The sequence below is a fragment of the Sminthopsis crassicaudata genome, chromosome 5, assembly GCF_048593235.1.
Source record: "Sminthopsis crassicaudata isolate SCR6 chromosome 5, ASM4859323v1, whole genome shotgun sequence".
In the NCBI taxonomy this organism is placed as follows: Eukaryota; Metazoa; Chordata; class Mammalia; order Dasyuromorphia; family Dasyuridae; genus Sminthopsis; species Sminthopsis crassicaudata.
In genome coordinates, this window is record NC_133621.1 from 61,060,558 (window position 1) to 61,083,827 (window position 23,270).

At 40.4% G+C, this 23,270-nt stretch overlaps 1 protein-coding gene across 14 annotated transcripts in view; it reads left to right on the forward strand.

The window, feature by feature from the left end:
* KIAA1217 (KIAA1217 ortholog) overlaps positions 1-23,270 on the forward strand; it is a 607,564-nt gene that overhangs the window by 510,116 nt on the left and 74,178 nt on the right. For all 14 annotated transcript variants that reach the window (XM_074266937.1, XM_074266938.1, XM_074266939.1 and 11 more), the window contains one exon: positions 974-1,800. In XM_074266937.1, the coding sequence (XP_074123038.1) occupies positions 974-1,800 (827 nt within the window). The remainder of the gene's footprint in view (positions 1-973; positions 1,801-23,270) is intronic.

A 23,270-nucleotide genomic window follows, 5' to 3' on the forward strand; every position in this document is an offset into this window, starting at 1 on the left:
GTGATGTCAGACACTTAATACTTCCTAGCTGTGTGACCCTGGGCAAGTCACTTATCCCCAGTTGCCTCAGCAAACAAGCAAAACAAAACAAAAAAACTTGTTAATTTATCAATATGATTTTTTTTCAAATTTATCTTTCTATTCATCAGATATTCAGGCAACAGTATTTGTGATGTTCCTACTAGCCTGTCCTAGACCCTTGAAAGATATATAGAAACTGTGCACCGTCCTCCCCGAGAAGCTAACATTTTAGTCTATTTTGATTATATTTCCTTTTCCCGGGGTTGAAAAGACCCTTTTTCTCTCGGTGTGCATTAGTTCATGTGAATACCAAAGGATAATAAAGACTTTATCTCAGTTTTTTCCTTCATTCCTTCTTTCCCTTAGTAGTTTCTGGATCGGAGAACCATCACATAACGCTGTTTATAGTGCTAATGGGACAGCAGTTTTGCAGCCCGTGTTTCTGAGAAAAGCCTCATTTATACTCCAAGGCCATGAGGGCTCAGGGAGTAAAGGTCCGCATAAGTTTGGTAGTGCATCACCAGGAGAGGTTTGAGCCCCATCTCGATACAATAATGGCATTAGAAAAGCCCGCCGGAGCCCTGGCCAGGCGGGGAGGGCCGGATGTACCGGCTGGACCTGCGCAGAGAGCTCCAGCGCAAGGCGAAGGGTCTAGGAGTGTGGGAACGAGGGTTGCTCAGGATGAGATGGCGGGTACCTGGCGGGTACCTGGCGTGTACCGGCGGAAGAATTCCCGCATTAACCATGGGATTAATATGTCAGAATGTTAGGCCGGATGCTGGGAATCGTGCGCCGTTCTGGGCTCGGGTCAATCCCAGTTTTCCAGGCGGTTTGAGAAGCTAATTTACTTTTTGTCTATAGACTGTTGGGCAATATTCACACAATTCGCTTCCGATGCATGAAAGAACATCCAAAAATGAACATAAATAACGCGCTCCTCCATCTCTTTCAGATGCAGAGGGAAATTGCTTATGCCAGAGGAGAAGGCCCGGGCGTCCCGCGCCCGGGATCCACTGCCCATCCCTCCCACGCAATCCCCAACTCACCACCCTCCACTCCCATCCCCCACTCCATGCCCCCCTCCCCCTCCCGAATCCCATACGGTGGGGCCCGCACCATGGTCGTCCCTGGCAACGCCACGATCCCCCGAGACAGGCTGTCCAGCATGCCCGTGTCCAGATCCATCTCCCCCAGCCCCAGCGCCATTTTGGAACGGAGGGACGTCAAGCCGGACGAGGACCTGAGCGCCAAGAGCCTCGCCCTGTTCAGAAACGAGGGGCTCTACGCGGACCCCTTCCTTTTCCACGAGGGGCGCATGAGCATCGCCTCCTCCCACGGCGGACACCCCCTGGATGTGCCGGATCACGTCATCGCCTACCACCGCACCGCCATTCGGTCAGCCAGCGCATACTGCAACCCGGCGCTCCAGGCCGAGATGCACCTGGAGCAGTCGCTCTACCGGCAGAAGTCGCGGAAGTACCCGGACAGCCACCTGCCCACACTGGGCTCCAAAACCCCTCCCGCCTCCCCGCACCGCGTGGGCGACGTCCGGATGATCGACATGCTCCCGCACCATATCCCGCCCCACGCCCTGCAGCCCGACCGGGCCTCCCCCAGCCGCCAGTCATTCAAAAAGGAGCTAGGGGCCGCGGTGTACATGGAGAAGCCGAGGAACCCTCCCATGCTGGCGGGCATGGTGGACGTGGGCCCGCCGCCGCTGACCGAGAAGCAGATGTTTGGCTACAGCACCATGACGTCGCCCAAAGACAAGGAGACGAGGTAAGCGCGGGAGCCACACTGCGCATGTGCGCCCGGCCAGGGTGGGAACCTCAGGGTGTGGGGGAGAGGCTGCCGAACGAAATAAGGAGAAGAGGGCTCTCTGTTTGGCAGAAATACTCTCTGAGATGATGACTCTGTTTTCCCCATTATAGAATTATTTTTTTCCCTCACAGGGTTTGAGGAAATGGAAAAAATGTGTCTCTGCCCCTCTTCTTGGGTGTGAAACACACATTTGCATGAAAACAGAATGTTTCCGTTTTAAGCGCTCATTAGAGAGAGAATGGCGCTGAGATCAGCAAAAGGCGCTTCTGATTTGTGTTTAATATTCTTTGCGACTCATGTCCCGGTGGGAGTCTCCAAACCACAGATTCAGAGCCTTAAAACCCGCCGTAAGGAAAGTTCTTTAAAGGCAGCGTGGGGGAGGGGAAGGAGAGCTGGCTCAGGAGGGGGCGGGTTCGAGGCCGCTGACCGGACCGTATGTGACCGAAGGGAAGTGTTGGGAAGCTCTCCGTTGACCAGTGTTGACAGGGACGTTTCTTCGGGAGCTTCTTACACCATTGAAGTTATTATCAGCCCAGTTGGAAATTTTTTTAAAAGACCAGTTGGTTGATTTTGATGGACCCTGGAACATCAATCTTAAGCCCGAAGGGAGGGGCAGGTACGGAGACTGAAGTCTGGGAGACCAGGTGTTTGTCTAGAGAGATAAATGATCCGTGTTAAGAGCCAGGTTTTCATCCCAGACCGTGGGCTTCTCTTAGATGAATCTTTAAGTAAATAACTACATGAATGCATGAAGAAAAATTAATTGAAAAAGTTAAAAATTAATGGAAGCCTTAATTTTGGTAGGAGGAGGTTACCGTGGCAATCATTTTAGAAATGCAGATGAGGAAACTGAGCCAGAGAGTCAAAAGCAATGGTGACAAAGTGGAAAAAGTCAGTCAGGCAGTGCGGGTCACACGGCCAGCTTCCTGGTTCCGGGTTCCCGGCCGTTCCCTGGTCTTGTGCAAAGGCCGCCGGGCTGTGACGGATGATGGCCACCATCCTGGCCATAGTAATAAACACTGCTTCTCGCTCACAAGGAGAAAGCCGCACGCTTCAGGCAGCGATGGCTGGTCTAGGGAGATCCGTCCGGCCGTGCGGCGAAGGAGCCCAGAATGGGGGGCGGGAAAGAATGCCACAAGGCCCGGGGCGCTTCTTGCACTGGCTGCGCTCGTTGGGCCGCGTGGCTTATTCGTGTGGAATAGATGAGGACTGTGGGACGGGGTTTGAGCTTCCTACTTCAAAGCAGCGGCTCCTGGATCAGGTCCCAAGCCAGGCGTTCGTTCCCTCCCCGTTTTTGTGACAGGGACCCTTTTGGCAGCCTGGCGGAAGCTGTGAACCCTTTCTCAGAACAGTACTTTTACATCCAGAAGTAAAATATATCGGATTAAAAAGGAACCTTTAAAACAAGTTTACAAACCCCTATTTTAGGGTCAGAGTTTTTACACATGCAGGTACACACACACACACCCCCCCCATAAAAGTTAGAGTACACTAAATATTTAGGAAAAGACAGAGCAGAGACAATAAAGGTGGGATGTTTATATACATGTTATATAAATACACTAAAATTTTTGATAGGACACATGAGAAAACATGAGCCAGGGGAGCCTTGAGTGAGGGTTATAGCCTCCTGGCCCAACTCCCTCATTTTATAGAGGAGGAAATACCCACCTATCTGAGGTGACCTGGCCAATGTCAGGGGACGGAGGCAGCATTTGAACTCAGTTCTTCTGATGCCAAATTCGACACTTTTCCCGCTGCACAAGGAGGTGTAGACTGTGCTGTGGAAGTGAAAACTTTCTCTAGGACTTAGCATGCGACCAGTCTCTTCGTCCGCAAGGTGAAGATAATAATACACTCAGCACCACCTCCCTCTCATGGCTCCAAGGAGAACACGCTGTAAATCCTAAGATTCTATTGGACGAACGTTTTATTTCTCAAAATTTCTCCTTTCTGGACCACTTGAAGTTTGGCGTTAGCTTTGACTTCTGACCCGAGTGCTTGGGGATCCTACAGAAGATCCTTAGGCTGGAATCCAGGGTTAGGGGAGAGCCCAAAACACGCATCTTAGACATCAGGTGTGGTACGTCTGTTGAGAGGAGTGAAGGTTTTCCACAGTTCAACATTTTCAATAATTTTCAGGCACTTTTTAATAATACCATCATCCACAGTCCCTAAAGGCCTTCCATTTCCATATTAGAAAGACTTTCTCAACCTCAAATGTTTCTATTTCCCACAAACCTCAGAAGTTTTGTCATATAAAAAAAATTTGGCATTAAAAAAATTTTAAGATACCCCCCTCAAATATTTTTTGTTCTAAAAAAAAAAAAAAGCAGAACCACAAATATGGGAAGATTTAGTGAAAGAATTTGTATTTGTCTAAAATGTATTGTTATTGTGATTAAAGATCATGATATTATAGAACTGCAGCTGGAAGAGACCTCTGAGGTCATCCAGCCTCTTAATTCTGCATGAAGAAGCAAAGGCCGAGGGAGGTGGTGACTTACCATAGATAACACAGGCAGTAACCATCCCAGAAATGAAAGGGCTGGTCCCTCTACTGACTCCAGAGCCATTGTTCTCTTTTACCAAGATGTTGGCTTGTGCAGTGAGAAAAGAGCAAATACTGCCTCTGTCACCTAACATTAATGACATTGGTCAGGTCACCTCAGCTCTTTGCCATTTCCTCATCTATGAAATGAGGGAGTTGGATTAGGGGGCTCTGAGCCCCCACTCAGCTGCACCTCTGTGGCCCTATGATCTCATCCTGTCTGTTAATACCTTAGATGGTGCCATTATGGAATGGAGTGGGATTTGGTCCTGCTCTGTGAAGTTACAGAGCACATGCCCTCCAGTGCCAGGAACTCCCTCCACTGATGAAATCTAGGTTCAGTTTTTGATGTCTCTTTAAATAAAATGTCTTGCAGTTGCCATAGCCAGAGATTTGAAATAGGAGCGAAAGATGCCCCTTTTGGGAAGAAAGAGAATCACACTCTCTACCTTCTCACAGGGGAATCTTCACCTTTTAATTGGGAGATTTCAGAGTAAATGGAACTGAAGGGACTGGATGAGATAGCAGTGAGAGTGGGGTTCCCTGAAGTGGTACAGTATCACCTGTCACACTGGGCATTTTCTACCAGCATCGTCACTTCTCTTCCTGCAATCACCTGAAGAGTCAAGGAAATGATGTGAAGAGTGAGCAAGGAGGGATGAGACCCAAGCAACTGTGCTTCCGTTTCTCTGCCTAGTGACTGAATTGCCTCATTGAGACTGCTCACCTGGGCTTCCTTTCCCCCAGCCAGAAGTCTGAGAAATGTAAATTGTGAATATTATTGTTCTCCACCCAGAATTCTGAACCTGAGGGACCAGAATTCTAAAGGGATTATTGTAGGCCTAAGATATAAAAAACTGTTCTTAAAAGATATTTATAATTATAAATGCTGTGGAATTTGCATAATTGCATCGCTAAATATATGCATGTTGTAAACTACAACAGCACTATCTAGTATATTAACAGGATTATATAAGGGGAAAAAATTGCTAGGGAAAGTTAGGAGGGTGCACATGCTTGGGAGTTTTTTTCATTATTAAAAACACCAGTTCTAAACTCATTTCAGAGGGGGGAAATGAATAACAAAAGCAATTACAAAAGTATAAAATTTAGTACATTGTCTAGCCTACAATCTGGTGTTATTTTAGAAATATTTTGAGCTGCATAGGTCATTTTAAACTGCCTCCCACCACAAAGTGTTTAATTTTCCTCATGCAGGGTCTCATAAACTGCCAAACCAATTTCTCTTCGGATTTTGTAACATAAATAAGTGAATAAAGCTGAGAGTGCTTTCTTTCTGAGGCTCTCAAGTGAAATTTTACAGCTAAGTCGTAAAACCACTGAAACCCAGGGAAGAAAGTGAAAATCCCCCAAAATGTTCTTCCTTATTTGGATTCCACTAGACCCCTGGATATGTTTATTCAGAAGCACTTGTACCCAGCAGCCCGAGCAACCTCTAAATGTATTTGAAAATTAGAGAAAATTAACTATCTCCCATCTGTCCTCAAGAAGTTTCCCTAAATAATTGATATTTGTTAGTCTGGGTTTGTTTTGTTTTTATTTTGTTTTTTGAGGAAAAACAATCTTTCCAAATACTGTTCAGTTTAAGATAAATTATGAGAGGCTGATGTAATATAATCTAGATTCCTTTGGTTAAGTCTGGGTTTTGGTCTGATGAATTCAGCGTTAACCATTTGGGGGATACAAGAGCAAAACACTCCATGGAAGAAAATCAAATACTAATAGGACTAGGGAGAAAAAGAAATGACAGCCAGGTTTCTCCCAGATGTCCACCATATTAGAAGTCTCCTCCCAAATAATAACTGAAGCATTTGACTGCCTGGAAATATGTGGTTCCATAACAGATTACAACTGTTTTAACTTTAAGGACAATAATTCTCATGTCTGAGCCTCCAGAAAGGAAATTGTTTGTGACTGACCACATGGCCTTGGGCACATGACTTTATTTAAGTTGGTTTGGGCTGTCCAGATGGAGAGCTTGGTAGCAGCTCCTAGAGGTTTCTCTAAGCAAAAAGGACCAGATGCCATCTCAATTCTATTCCCTATCTCTTCACCAGCTCCCCCATTGCAGAGGGGGGGGGCGGGCAGTATGAAAATTATAAATAAAGGCAGATATTTTCCTGTCTTTATCTACTTTTGCTAAAAAGTATTTTTAAATTTTTATTTTTGCCCCCCTTTTTATCCATAGGATCATATATTTAGAGTTGGAAGGTGTCTTAGGAGTTAAATCCTCATTTTATGGAGGAGGAGACAATCACCTAGTGATTAAGTGACTTGCTTAGGGCCACACACTTATAAAATACCTGAGGTACATTTGAACTGAGCTCTTTCTTTCTCTAAGTCCAGTGCTATGATTTATTGCTATAAGGGGAGACTCCCTAGAAGGATGAAAGGGAGCAATACATTAAGAAATGTAGGCAATAGTATAATAAAAGGTATTAATAAAAAAATATTCCAGAAAAACAGAATTGTGTTGATATGAAAAGCATAATTCAGAAAATTTTAAAAGGCTTACTGCTCCCATAGTAAGAGAGCAGAGTGGTTGGGTGACCTGAGGCAAATTGAATTTTTGCTTCCTTACCAGTCTTGAGTAGTCAGCATCAGAAATTCCCCCAAAGACTTCAGGCTGTGACTCTGACATATAAAAATTGGACTGGGTCTCTCAGTACAAAGTGAAGTGAAAAATTGAAGAAATTATGTGAATATTTCCGCTCAGTGTTGTCTCTGACCTGGGTGATCCTCATCGGTCAGTTCTCTTCTGAGTGGGTGAAGGGTCTCACTCATAATTCATATGGAAATGTTGCCTTTTAAGAGCTGCTTGGTACCTTTAAGGCTCCCTGTGCTGACGGGTCTTTGCATTCATTGAATCTTTCCTTGTCTTGCGGTTTTCTCTCTCTTTTTTTTATTAATTTTATAATTATACATTTTTGACAGTATATATATGCATGAGTAATTTTTTTATAATATTATCCCTTATATTCATTTTTCCACATTATCCCCTCCCTCCCTCGACTCCCTCCCCTTGATGACAGGCAATCCCATACATTTTACATGTGTTACAATATAACCTAGATACAATATATGTGTGTAAATCTAATTTTCTTGTTGCAAGTTAAGTAGTAGCTTCCGAAGGTATAAGTAACCTGGGTAGATAGACAGTAGTGCTAACAGTTTACATTCACTTCCCAGTGTTCCTTCTCTGGGTGTAGTTGTTTTTGTCCATCATTGATCAACTGGAAGTGAGTTGGATCTTCTTTATGTTGAAGATTTCCACTTCCATCAGAATACATCCTCATACAGTATTGTTGTTGAAGTGTACAGTGATCTTCTGATTCTGCTCATTTCACTCAGCATCAGTTGATGTAAGTCTCTCCAAGCCTCTCTGTATTCCTCCTGCTGGTCATTTCTTACAGAGCAATAATATTCCATAACCTTCATATACCATAATTTAACCAACCATTCTCCAATTGATGGACATCCATTCAACTTCCAGTTTCTGGCTACTACGAAAAGAGCTGCCACAAACATTTTGGCACATACAGGTCCCTTTCCCCTCTTTAGTATTTCCTTGGGATATAAGCCCAGTAGTAGCACTGCTGGATCAAAGGGTATGCACAGTTTGATAACTTTTTGGGCATAATTCCAAATTGCTCTCCAGAATGGTTGGATTCTTTTACAACTCCACCAACAATGTATTAGTGTCCCAGTTTTCCCACATCCCCTCCAACATTCATCATTATTTGTTCCTGTCATCTTAGCCAATCTGACAGGTGTGTAGTGGTATCTCAGAGTGGTCTTAATTTGTCTTGCAGTTTTCTCAATAAATTCTGTTTTTATTTGTTGAGCATCTTCTGTTAGAGATGACCTTAGCAGTGGCAGTGATACAAATGCTTGAGATCATGGCCCTGCCTTCCGGGGATTTCTAAACTCCTCGGTCAACTTCTGGAGTGGCAAGGATGTTGACTTCTAGTCTGAATACCAACATTTAATTCCTCTCTTCCTATTAGCCTGTGTGACTTTGGGTAAAATCATTAAACTTTCTTAAATCTATTTCTTCTGTCACAGTCAACTAGCACTTATTAGGCACCCACTGTTAACCAAGCTTTATGAAAAGTGCTGGGATTGAAAAGCAAAAGCAGAAGCTCACAGTCTAATTAGAGAGACAAAAGATTATTCCAATAGATTTTAAATAACCATGGTGCTGTTGTGCTTGCAGATGCATTCATGAGACCTTGGCTAGAGCTCTGGCCCTGGGGTGAGAACACCTGGGTTTGAATGTCTCCTCTAACCAATTCAAGACCGAAATGCTCTGCTTCATGGGGCACAAATAGTCCATGTGAACATCTCACATTTCTTCTGGGCTAATTCCTTTCAGCTTTGCTCACAGAGCACAGCAGTTCTCTGGGGGCACGCCATGCTGGGTGGTCCAGGGCCAGAGCTCCCATGTCATACAGTAAGAGAGACCCTAACTGTGTCCTTGTACCACTTTTCTGACCTCCTTGTGAGCGCTGGCCCTGTGAGTTCTCCACAGACTTTTTGGTAAGTTCATGTTTGGCTTTTGAACAATGTGGCCAGCCCGTGGAGTTGTGCTCCCGCCGTAGAATTTGATTGCTTCAAAGTTGACCTTGAGGATTCTGTGTCTGGTGTCTTATCTACCAAGTGAGCTTCAGAACTTTCCTAAGACAGTTCAAATGGAAACAATTCAAGTTCCAGGTTTCCTAGGAATACAACAAGGAAATCAATGGCCTGTAGACCTTGTGTCTGTAGACCTCCCCCACTAACTTTGGAACCTCCCAAACACTGAACTAGCTCTGGCAATGTGTGTCAGTCAATCTCATTATCAGTATGGACATCCCTGAAAACATCCTAGTTGTCCTGATCTCTATCTGCTCTGGAAAGGTGACCTTGCCAGCCTTCCCTCACCTAAATCCAGTTGCATGTCACGGCAGCCTCTTCCTGCTATCGTGTTCTTTGAGAACGAAGGACAAATAACAACTGCCAAGATAGATGAACTTATCCACAGCATTCAGAACTTCTCTATTTGCTGTAACTGATAAATTTTTCAATTTGAAAAGCCACAAGCCAGAACTAAAGCATGATTTTTTGTGCACCGTGTGCAGCCTCCAAAGCTGAGATGTAACAAAGTATGGATTGATTCTCAGCTTCTGTGATAATTTTGGCCTAATAGTTAAACACCAAGGAAACCAGGTGCTCCATCAACCAGCACAAAGATAGCAGGTGCCTAATAAATGCTTATTGACTTGACCTTTTTAGATGTGAACAGCTCCCCTCTGGAGTTTCTCCCTCAAAGTCTGCTCTTGCTACTTACTTCTATAGAAAAGATTAGGAGACCCCAGATGGTAGAGAGAAAAAGTGGATGGACTCCCAAGAATTCGTAGGGAAGAATTCCTTTTCCAGAATTGGGAAGAAACATAGTCCCCCTTCCCCAGCAGGAAGATTACAGGAAATAGTACTAGAGAGGAAGAAATGTGTTCCTCTGAACATTATAACTTAACAAAATATATAATTTTGGTGTTGGTAATTATTAATAATTAAATAATATTGATATTCAGTCATGTTCAATTTTTTGTGATCAATTTTTTGTGACCCCATTTGACATTTTCTTGGCACAAATACTTATAGGGTTTGCCATTTCCTTCTCCAGCTTGTTTTTTTTTAAACTGAGGGGCCCAGAGGCTGTAAATGTCTGAGGCTAGATTTGAATTCAAGAAAATGAGCTTTAGCTCTCTCTCCCCAACACTTTCATTTGCATTATGCTCAAGCTATATATTATGGTTAACTTCTGGGAGCTAACCAAAATCCAAATAATCATTTCTCACTGTTTTTTTCTGTTATATTGGAATATGCTGAGAGGCAGTATAGTGCAGAATGTAGGAAAAAATGTAGATTCAAATATTACCTTTAACACCTGGGAATTACGGGGGACAAGTGACTTCCCCTCTCGGAGGTCCTAACAACTCCCAGACTAAGTTACAGTGAATCTCTCTGAATCAGTGAAGGGAATCTCCATTACACAGATGAAACACAATCCCTTTTATTCTTCTCTTCTCCTTTCCCTCCCCCCCCCCAAAAAAATTAGAATTATATGATTATAGGCTAGGGTTTGACAATATTGACAATTATCCATAGGTGAATTTTTTTCTTTATAAAACTATGTTTTATGTAATTTTATACATTCATAGAATTTCATTTTGTACCCAGTTTATTGATATATTTTGTTTTTCTCACAATGGTTTTCACCAAATCTCTGATAAATCCTTTTAGTCTACTTCCCATGAAACAATCCATCAAATGTTCTCAGAAAGGGGATATGCCCTTTTAACTTGGACAGCATGATAGTAATATTGACTATTTGACAAGAATTTTGCTCCCTCTCCATGCTGACATTTCACTGTGTATATTATTCTTTTGTTCTTGTTTGCTTTTCTTTCTATCACTTCATGTAAGATTTCCCATGTTTGCTTGAATTTTTTTATACTCATCATTCTTTATGGTCAAAAAGCTTATTTAGAAGTTAATAGCTCTTATGCACACTCATCCACAATAAGGGGATTTGGGGGAGAGGAGGAGTTTTTAACCCTTACTTTTTGTTCCTCTGAGGAAAAAACAAGTCAGGAGAGATGAATAATTATTTTATACACTCCACAGATATGATACCTGTTAGAGATTTTGTAAACATTGGTTGGGTGAAGGGTTGGGTTTGCTGACATAATGGTCTGTGATTCTGTTCATCTATGCTTGTTTTTAAGACCCTATGGATCAGATCACGCTATGAGTTGTTATATTAAGTCACTATTCATTTGTTACAAGATGCTTCTTCAGGTCATACCTTCTCTGAGATTTGATTATTCAGTAACACTTCATTTACAAAATTATATTTGTAAGAATATGTGTTTCAGAATTCCTAACAATTAACATACAAACAAATAATCTTGCCTTTTTTTTATAAATTGGAGACTGTCCATTTGTTATAAATTGCTATGACAGCAATCACCCTGAGTTCTTTTTTTTTATTGAAAACAAAGTTAATTTATTATAAAAATTTTTGACAGTATATATGCATGAGTAATTTTTTATAACATTATCCCTTGTAATCATTTTTCCAAATTATCCCCTCCCTCCCTCTACTCCCTCCCCTAGATGACAGGCAATCCCATACATTTTACATGTGTTACAGTATAACCTAGATACAATATATGTGAATCACCCTGAGTTCTTGGGAGGAAGAGATTCTTTTTGGACTCACAGTTTTCTGGTAAGACTTCATGGAAGGAGGAGGAAGAACCCAAATTGCTCCTTAAAAGAGAGATTGAATGAAATGAAATCTTCTCATCTATGAAGACAGAAACTCTTTAAAATCTTGAAGACTCTCCCAAGTTATAGCTCCTCTTTAATTATGATTCTTTTTGCTTGAAGGAGACAGGGACCATCAATCCTCCCTTTGAGGACCATAAATCTTCCCTCTAGGGATCCTCATGGCCCCTTTCCAGTTTTCTGTTCCATAGCTTTCACTGTTTTTCCAAGGTGTCTATCAAGTAAACATCTTGATATGGTGATTTCAGAGCCTATGAGATAACTACAGATAGAAGAAAATGAATTCCCATCCCATAGGCAGGCCTCGGTGAATAAGCTGTTTTCTCTGCTTCTCGGGCTTCCCCCAGGTACCACAATCCACCATGGATGCTAAGTAAAACTTGCTGGTTAGCTAAGCCACTGAGGAAAACACATGGGATTTCATCAAGACTATGGGCAGCCTGTCACAGAGTAGAGCATGACATAAAATGTCACTTCAAATAATCCAGTTTCTCTCAAAAAAAAAAAAAAAGTACTCCATCATCTGCCACAAATTTTCAAATGCAAAGGCTTTCATATTCCACTTCTAAATATGCTTTGTACACAGTTTCTAAGATACTGTCAACCAAATCTTTATGATTGAAACCAGGTACCAAAACAAAGGCAGAGCTAAGCTTAAATATAAGGAGATCCAGGTAAGCTCTGTGTCTTTGCCCCTGTTGATTAGAGGGGGAATTGCCCTTGGACTGATTGGTAGCATCCTAAAGAAATCATACATTCCATCTAAGGCAAGTGCTCTTACATTGGACCCTGGGAAGGAGCCATTTTTAGTTATTCTCTACAGCAGTGGTCCTCAAACTTTTTAAATAGCGGGGGGGGGGGCAGTTCACTGTCCCTCAGACTGTTGGAGGGCTGGACAAGGGTAAAAACAAAAGCTCACACTCTGTCTCCGCCCCTCAGCCCATTTGTCATAACAGGAGGGCTGCATAAACATCCTCGTGGGCCACATCTGGCCCGCAGGCCATAGTTTGAGAACCCCTGCTCTACAGTAACCAGCTTATTAACCACATTCTCAATTCATGCTGTGTCCCTTAGAGGGAAGGAGTGATAGTGAGGAAAAAAGAAATCATCCACCACTTATAGTTTCTGGGTGGGCCTTTCTAGCTAAATTGAGATGTTCTGTGTCTGCTTGGTTTTGCCTGAATTTTACAGCTTCATTTTACATGGAGGAGGCCTTCTTTAAAAAAAAAAAATCTGCCTAACCTGAGCTTCGAATTTGATGACTTTCAAAGACAATAAGCCACAGAAATTCTGTGTCACCTGCCAGATCTACAGTGGTTCTACCCACATGACCAATGCTACTTCCTCCTTTCCATCCAAATTTAAAAGCATAGAATATTAGACTTTGAAGGACTTTAATGAATGTCAGCTCAGAATCCCTCATTTTAAAAACAAAGAAACCAAGAGACTTACTCAAGATCATACAACTGCATGACAAGAGCCCAGGTTTCCTGAGGTCTAGTCTTGGTGGTTCTTCTACTGTGCTCAACTTTCTGTAATCATTTGTAAAATACAGGGGAAATGCCACATGGCCTAGTGAATAGGGAGTTGACCAGGAAAGAAGGAAGGAAGGCAGGAATTAGGAGAAAAGAGAGACAGAGAGAGAGAAGCAGATAGGGAGGGAGAGAGAAAGGAAGGAAAGAAAAAAGAGAAGAAAAGAAGGAAGGAAGAAAAAGGTCTCTATCTTTGCTTTTCTCTCTGTCTTTCTCTAGTATGTATGTACAGACACACATTCTTGAGGGTAGAGAGTTGTAGGGAGAGAGAAGAAGGGGAAGGAGAAAGAGAAGAATGTATGTATGAAGAGAGAGTGAAAGAGAATGATCACAGATACAAAGAGAGATGGACCTTTTCCTTTGCCATAAACACAAGCATCAAGAAAATCCCCATTTAGGTATAAACAAAAGAGATCTAGTGTAAAAATTATCTTTTGGGTTCCCTGTTGATTTTCCATTAGGCCCAAAATCTTTTTTACTGTTTGGGCCATCCTGGTTCTGTTCAACTCCAAAGCATCCCCAGACCTCACTTCCATAGAGTTCTGCCTTAGGATCCCGTATATTCTCCCAGCCCCTAAAATGATTTCTCATTTGCAGGAAAACTCTAAGCCAAAGTCCCTGCAGTCTATAATCATGAATGAGTAAATGCTTCTTCCAGTTGGTACCTGTACCAGAAATGAGCTGTGGCCTCTGGAATAAAACGTTGCCCCCAAGGAAGGGAAAGCCAATATAAATAAAGCAGGAAGGCTTTTGTAGTTGTATCATTACTGGGGAACGCTGTGCAGGCTGACAGCCTGCGGGGAGGGATGGGGTGGAAGGCCCTCACCCCGGATTTCTGCTGAGGAACACAAATGACTCAGAAGCCGGCGCTTCAGGAGAGCCGTGGTTCGAGGTGTGGCTGGAGTGACACTCAGGACCCCACCAGTAATGGGTTTCTGTCAATCCCTTTCTAAGCCTGTGATTTGCTGTGGAAGGAAAATACCATAAAACAGAGTATGGCTTCCAGACCTAAAGCAGGGTGGATGGGCGCCCAGCGATATTTGCTTTGGTTGGGCTAAATTGTTGGAAAGGGGCATGTCCAAGGAAGCTAAAAATCCTTTGGGCCCGGACAGAGCCGAGCTTTGCTCTCCTTACCATCCACACCCCCACATAATTAGTGGCTTCTGCCTAGAACACAAAATTTGGAATTAAATAAAGAAGAGCTGGCACTCTAGGTGTGAGTGGCACATTTCATTAGGATGTATGCTTAAGGTACTTTATTTTTCCTGAGACTAACTTTTCATTATTTTTATTCCTTAATCAGAGGAAAGAAACTAAATATTAACCAACTTGATTCCTTTTTGGAAGTTATTTTAAAACTGTAAGCTTTTTTTTTTTTTTTAAAGACACACAGTACCAAAAAAATTTAAGATATTGAGGTGAACCTTGTAGGCCCTCTATGTACAACTCAGCCTACCACCTAAATATTCCAGTACTGGAATATTTTATTCTAGATGAGGCAGAATCTTAGATGTGATGTCTTTGGGTGGTCATGAAAGATCTCTGTGATCTCACACTCAGGTGAGGTAGCCTTGTAGGCTTTAAGGAGCTCTAGACCTGGAGTCAGTGATACTTACTATCAGGGTGATTGACTAGAAAGTTAATCACTTTATGCTTTACTTTCCTCATCTGTAAAATTAGGGGCTTAGACTGGATAGATTCTAAGTTCCCTTCCTGATCTAAGTCCATAATCCGAATATGATTTTCTTTTCCTTTAAAAAAAATTACTGGTTGAGAAGATATCTGTCTTTAATCCTACCATCAGCAGACTTCACAGACCAAAGCTTCAGAGAAATGGAAGGCACAGATATATCTCATATACAGTGGAAAGCTTGGAATCTCTTGCTAGTCTGTTGGACTACCGGGAGTGTATTTCAGCTGCTGAAATACACGGGAGCCCCCTGACAGTGGCTGCTGGAGATCCAGCCCAGAAAGGATCTCCTCTTGTGAGAGGGTGATGCAAGGAGACTGAGAGGCTGTGGCTGCTCTCTAGAGAACTCTGACTCTGGCTGAGTTTGTCCCAGCTTTAGATGCTCTCTTATAATTACATTCTCATGGGTGTGAATCTTGTGGAACTATATTAAGTACTAGTACGTGCACTGAACTAGAGAACTATCAAGCACCATGCTAAACTAGATAACCATTGTCTTGTCAATTCCACTGAGTTAGCACCTTGTAAGAATCCTTGTTTCAAGTACAGAGTTCTGGCCCATACACTAGTGTGAGAAGTAGCAGCTATAAGAGGGAGCCTTGGAATCTCTGAAGCTCTCTGTCTTCAAATCGTATGTGTGTATATGTATGTATCTACTGATTCACACACATATGTATATAGATTCATATACACATGTGCTTACAGATTTATTCATACCTATGTGTCTTCTTTCTCTTAATATCTCTGGGAAGAAGGGGGGAATTACCTTTAGCTTCATTGTAGAAGGATCCTGGATTCTCCTGCATTTTACAATGAAAATTAACATTATTTTTACCAGATCATAACATAAATGTTGGGAATCGAGATAACCAAAGATAGGGACAAGAGAACAGAGTGCAGACCACAACCAGCTGAACTGTCATAATATTTCCTCCAAACAACTTTAAAATAATGCTTCAGATCAAATTTTGGAGACAGAACGAAAAAGTCAGAGACATTTTTTCAACTTAAAGCAACTTAGAGTGACAAGCAAGGTCTGTGACAGTGGAGTGGGAAGTCACCCTGGAGCACAGCACCAGCACTGGTAGTGGGCCTGGAGATGGCAGAGTCTGGGGTGGCAGGAGCTGCATCAGCAGCTTTGGGAGCTTTAGCCCAGATACATTAAGGGAGTCAGAGAACTGGTCAGAAAGAAATTACAGGGAACTCTTTACTGACACTGGTACAACAGGCACTGCTTGGAAATTCTGTCGTCCATTAGCATTCTGGGTCAGGTGCCAGGGCAGAGAGGGGTGCTAGAAGCAGGCTTTGGAGATGGCTTCAATAGCAACATCTTTGGGAACTTTGAGCCCAGAGACGTTCTTTGTCACAATTCAAGGGTAAAACGGGGAAGAGCAACTTTTGGAGGTTCCCAGAGGGGTAGGGGTCCTGGTCAGAGTTCCAAGTCCAAGAGCCGTGCTAGCTGAGAGGGAGTCCTTCTGGGTAAAAACCAAAGAGCAGCCCAGGAGGGTGGTGACCACACCTTTCTTTACCACGGTCACACAACCATGGAAGGATTGGAAAATTGCAGATCCCCAAACTTAACTCTGAAAGTAGCAGCACTCACAAACCTGAAGCTTAGACAGTGCCTTTCTACCTCAAGGTATGATCAAAGCCATGATCAAAAAAGAGCCTACATATCATATTTCTAGAAATTAAGGAACACTACCTGATATGTTAGATCCAGAGGGTAAAATTAAAATGAAAAGAATTTAGCAATTACCTCTAGAAAGAGATAACAAAATGAAAACCCCCCAAAATATTATAGACAACTTCCAGAGCTTCCAGGTCAAGGAGAGAATGTTACAAACAGTCAGAAAGAAATAGTTCAAATATCATGAAGTCACAGTTAGGCTCACATAAATTTTAGCATCTTCTATCCTAAAGAAACAGAGGGCTTAGAATATGATAAACCAAAGGGAAAAGGACCTAGAATTACCAAGAATAATTTATGTAATAAAACAGTATAATCCTTCAAAAGGAAAACGCATATTTAATGAAATAGAGAACTTTCAAACATTTTTGACCCAAATTGAGTAGAAAATTTGATATTCTAACACATGATTCAAGAGAAGCATAAAAAGTAAACATGAAATTATAATTGCAAGTGATTCAATAAAATTAAACTTTATATTTCTATATGAGAAGATGATATATATGTATATATAATTCCTATCAACTTTATCATTAGGGCAGTTAGAAGGAGTCTATTTAGACAGAGTCATGGATCTGAATCAATAATGCCAGAATGAGGTCCAGAAAAGTAAAATGAAGACATAAGAAAGGGAAGCACTGTGAGAAGGAAAAGAGAGGCAGAATGGAAAATTTTTCTCACAATGAAAAGCTTTTAAAGTGGAGAGGGAAGAGAGTAATGACAGATAATGCTTAAACCTTACTCTCATCAGAATTGGTTCAAAAAGAAAAAAATGCACATGCACATACACATACACACACGCACAAACACACACCCGCACACTCAGTTGGGTACAGAAATCTATTTTACCCAATAAGGAATTGGAGAGGAAGAGTATAAAACATATTGGGGGCGGGTGGGAAAGTAGAGAGAGATGAAAAGAAAAGGCAGTTTCAAAAGCAAAAAAGACTTGAGGAGAAATGGGTTAAAAACATAGGGAGAAAATGAAAAATAGAAGAAAATCAGATGGAGTAAAATATGCAATAATCTTAACTGTGGTTGTGATTGCAATGATTGCAAACCCATAAAATAAACATGGATAGCAGAATGACTTAGAAACTAGAATCCAATAATTTGTTTTTTACAAGAGATATATTTGAAGCAGGAAGACACATGCAGAATTAAAATAAAGGCCTGGATCAGAATCTATTGTCTTTCACTTAAAAGTTTAAAAAAAAAAAAGTACCAGGGGTATAAATCATAATCTCAGACAATAAAGACAAAATAGAGCTAATTAAAAGAGATCATCAGGGAAACTACATTTTGCTAAAAGATATCATAGACAATGAAGCAATGTCAAAAAAAATTTACAGCAAGTTTCTCTGATGAAGGTCTCATTTCTCAATATATAGGGAACTAAGTCAAATTTATAAAAACGATAACCATTCCCCAAATGACAAATGATCAAAGGAAATGAACAGGCAATTTTCAGAAAAAGAAATCAGTTATCCATAGTCATGTGAAAAAGTACCCTAAATCACTATAGAGAAAGGCAAATTAAAACAATTAAGAGATACCACCTCACACCTATTAGAAATAACAAACTCTGGAGGAGAGGAAAGTAAATGGATATGTTAATGCAGCCTTGGTGAGGTAGTGAACTGGACCAACCATTCTGGACAGTAATCTGGAACTATGCTCAAAGGGCTATAAAACTGTGTATACCCTCTGGTTTGGCAATACCACAACCAGGTCTCTGCCTCAAAGAGATCAAAGAAAAAGGAAAAGAATCTATCAATAGATCTATTTACATAAATATTTATACCATTTCCATCTATGGTGGCAAAGAATTGGAAATTAAGTAGATGCTCAACAATTAGGAAATGGCTGAACAAGTTGTGGTATATAATTGTGATGGAGTATTATTATGCTATAAGAAATAATAAGGTTTCAGAAAAACATGGCAAGACTTATATGCAAAATGAAGTGAGAAGAACCAGGAGATCATTGGACATTGACAACAATGTAGTAATGATGATCAACTGTGAAAGACTTGGCTTCTCTGATCGATATAATGATCCAAGACAATTCCAAAGGACTCGTGATGAAAAACTGGACTCTGAATGCAAATTGAACAACAATTTTCTCACTTTCCTTGTTTTATATTTTTATGATATGTCCGATAAGGAAATAATATGTTTTGCATGACTTCACATGTGCAATAGATATGTTGCTTGCCTTTTTAGTAGGCAGAGGAAAGATAGAAGAACACACAATTTAAAAAGAAAAGAATATTGGAAATTATTAAATATTTTAAAACATTAAAAACAAATATTACTTTCTGAAAGGAAAAAAAAAATGAACAAGGATAGTACTCTCCCCATTCTTCTTTCCCAAGAAGCAATTCACAAATGACTGAGGAATTTGTCAAATGAACACCCAACCTTTGTTTCATCTCTTTCTGTTTGTTTGATCCATTGATGATTTATTGAGTACATATTATGAAATCAGCTCTGTGTCAGGTGCTTGGTCTACAAAATAATAGTTTGGACCTTGCCTACAAGGAGAAATGGCTGTAAGTTCTGTAAGACTGTAGAAATGACAGGACCATTCAGTCTGGATTTTCAAGTCAGAAAGGTTTTAGCTATACATATTGCTTCCCCAGAAGATATTGGGAGGGTTATGATGGAAGTTTTTCTTTTTGATTCCTTGTAATGGGACAGAGGCTTAAGAGAGATAGAAAAAGGTAAAAGATAGGATAGAGAGATGGAAGAGGTTATAAAAGTAAGGAATTTAAAATTCCATGAGGCTTTGATCTCCAACAACTCTCATTTTTTTCCTGGTGAAGAAACTGTGTCCCAGAGAAATAAAAGAGCTCATTGCTAATAAGAGTTGAAGTACTTTAAGGTTTGCAAAGTACTGCCTATGTAATATATCATTTAATCTTCTGAGAATCTTGGGACAAGTATGACTTTGTCTCATTTGTCCACATTTTACTGATGAAAAGAATGAGATTCATCTGGTCTAAGGAACTCTCTGGGTCACACAACCTAAACAACAATCAAACCCAGGTCTCTGCTGTCAGTACATGCAATGATCTTTGCGTCCATATGCACAGTTTCTAAGAGAGAAATATGTTATCTTCTAATGGTTAAATGAATTTTTTAAACTAATTGTATTTTGCCCCTTCAATTTATGTTAGACAAAGGGGTTTATTTTTTTTCATATCCATTGTCATGACATAACACATGCCTCACATAACACATGGATAATACAGGACAAGTCAGTTTATCCATGCTTCTGCTCCCAGGGCAGCTGAATTTCTCCATATATACTCTTTGAATCAATCAGAACATGGATCTAATATCATGGATGAGAGAATTCTAGATCATGACCAAGAAGGGAAGTCCAGAGGCCATCTATAAATGACTCCTTCCTTTAACTTTTTTAAAAATGTAAAGCCATTCATCTGCGTATATAGTACACAGATTTGTTTTGTGTGTTTATACATACTTGGAGTACGTTTTATTTTTCATGCCTTAGTGGGATGGGGAAGGTAGATGGAAAAAAAATTGGAACTAAAAATGAAATCAAATAGAATTCGGTGATGAGATGCGGTTTAGGAAGACATTAAAACTCTTGCTGGCAACTATTGTGAAGGGATAAGGTGTTTTTGGCTTTTGGATTTTTTTTCTCAGATGACTTTTCAACTCTGTTATGTTTTTGGTTGCTATAGTTAGTGACTCTAAGACTAGGACCGCTCCTGATTCCTGACCTTTATTACCTCCATCTGCTCAGTTCTACAATTTCCAACCCCTGGATGAGTGCAACTTGTGGCTATTTAAAGATTTGTTCTCCAAGATTATTTTCAGGAATGTTTAGCAGTATCTAGAGTTGCAACATAAACAAATCTTTTCAATGTTTTCCTTTTTTTTTTTTTAAGCCTTTAAGTTAAATTCACATGTAAATGAGAACTATGAGACATTCATCAATAAAGAGCTCAAGTATAGATGTATAGATGGAAAATATAGATGGAAAACTTATCAAAGGAAGGGAAATATAATAATACTGGAAAGATAAATCAAGACCAGCTTGAAAAGGGCTTTTAAGAGCTTAACTATGGGGGCAGCTAGGTGGCGCAGTAGATAGAGCACCAGCCTTAAATTCAGGAGGACCCAAGTTCAGATCTGGTCTCAGACACTTAACACTTCCTAGCTGTGTGACCCTGGGCAAGTCACTTAACCCCAGCCTCAGGGGAAAAAAAGAGTTTACCTATGATTCTGCTGCCTACTCATGTCATCATGCTTTCTCTTTCCTGTTTCACAACCAGACTCCTGGAAAGAGTACTCTTGTCTTCTTTCTACTTCCTCACAACCTACTTATTCTGCATTCTGTTCCAATTCTGTTCCTACTACTTTATTGAAAAAGCTATCTCCAAAGTCACGAGTTGCCAATCCTGCAGCCTCTCCTTCAATTTATCTTCAGAGTTTTCTATAATAGTTGATATTTTAAATTTCCTCTCATTTGGCTTTCATTACAGATTTATCTTGACCCTCTTCCTTCCTCTTTGACTTCTCTGACTTTTTCACTGGTTCTTCTGCTTCTTGTCTCCTAAGAGTGAGTATTTTCTAAGATCCTGACTATGGTCCACTTTTCTTCCTGCCCTCTCATGCTTAGCAGTCTAATCTCATCCATTCTTGTGACTTCAGTTATTATCTCTGCAGAAGATTCTCAAATCAACATACCTTGTCTGCCTTTTCCCCCTAAGTGTCAGGTTTACATTTCTAAATGACCATAGGATATCTCTTTTGGTTGTCCTAACTTCTCAAATTCAAGACATCTGGAATGCAACTCATGTTTTCAATAAACTTTTTTCCCCTTCCTACCTTCCTTTTTTTGAGAAAGGTTACTACCATCCTCCCAGTTACTGAAGATCAAAACTTAAATCATCTTTAATTCTTTCTCTCCTTTATGTCCCATCCATGAATTTAGAAATCAGATAATTTCCTTCATATGAATCCTGAAACCAGAAGCACTTTGATGATTAAATAATAAAAGGAAAAGGTTTTTTCATTACCATGTATCAAAAAAAAGCATTTTCTTTAAGTGATTTTGGCCATAACCACACAGTGTACATCCATGAGTTGCCAAGTCTTTTCGATTTCTCCCTCTGTAATATCTCTCAATTCATACTCACTTCTACTATCTTTTTTTTTTTCCTGAGGCAATGGGGTTAAGTGACTCTACTATCCTATTTCAACCCTTATTTACTTTCCTATGGACTACTGCCAAAGCCTCCTAATTGCCTTCCCTCCTATTTCCCATCCCCCCAATCTGCATCATTCAGAGTAATATTTCTGTTGCATAGGTCTGATCACTCAACTATCCTTTTTTTCTTGCTGAATTAAATGTAAACTTTATCATCTGATATTTGAGGCCCTCTACCCTCTACTAATTATAACATCTTTTTTTTTTCCTTTCTTGGGGACATTTGTACACGTTCCTGCCTTCTACTGGAATCAGCTCCCCCAATATCCTATTGAAAGCTTCTTCTTCTTCTTTTTTTTTTTTTTTTTAAACTCCCAGATCAGGTACCACTTTCTCTGTAAAGCCTTTCTTGATACCATTTGGAAGAAATCAATGCTTTCTTAACTCTCTCTTATCTTCTTCTTATCATCTCCTTTGTACTTAATCAGATCTTAATTGAATTAAAATTACCTTCTTTACAGTTTTATCTACTTACCTACCACCTCCTCCCAACAGCAATCAATACACAAGCATTTATCATGCACCTATTTTGTAGTAGGAACTGACCCTTAAATTTTCTTGGGAACTGAAGTTTTCATTTTTGATCCATTTCCCTAATGCTAGTCACAGTGCTTTGCATACAGTAGATGTGTAATCGATGTTTACTCAATTGACTGGAATTAAATGGAAAGGGAAGGAATGGGAAAAATAGAAAGGAAAATGATAGAACATCTTGCTTCATCTTCTGCATTTCTACAAGAGACAGTGCCACATTTTGAACTCTAACAGGTCTTATATACCTTGGACCAGCACATTTTCTGACTCTGCTCTGAACTTTTTGTTTCTCTTGGCATTTAGAACCTGGAGAAGATTCCTAAAGATATCCTAACTTGCAGATTTATTTGGAGAAACTGGATGACTAGCTTACCAGATTAGTAAGGTAGCTTTCTGTATAGATGGAACATTATAAAAACTATTGGTATCCTCAATAGTTATACCAACCCTGAATTTCCTTAAAGTACAGCAATATTGACATGTGTGTTCTCTTTAGCATTCTTCAAATGATTAATGTGCAAAATTGTCATTTCAGTAAAATGACAGGGCCTGTTTAATTTCTCTTCCTCCACTAGTTTCCTCTTTTCCTCTTTCATATTAAAGCATATTTCATAACATTTCATAGAGAAGCCTGTATAAGCTTTGAGTTGCCGTAATTTAGTTAAACCATAAAATTGTTTCCAGATTACCAACCATGAAATGGAAAGACAATCTTATTTATGAATTTATAAATCAGATAATCTCCCTCAAATGAATCCTGAAACCAGAAACACTTTGATGATTAAATAGGAAAGGGAAAAGGTTTTTTCATTACCATGTATCAAAAAA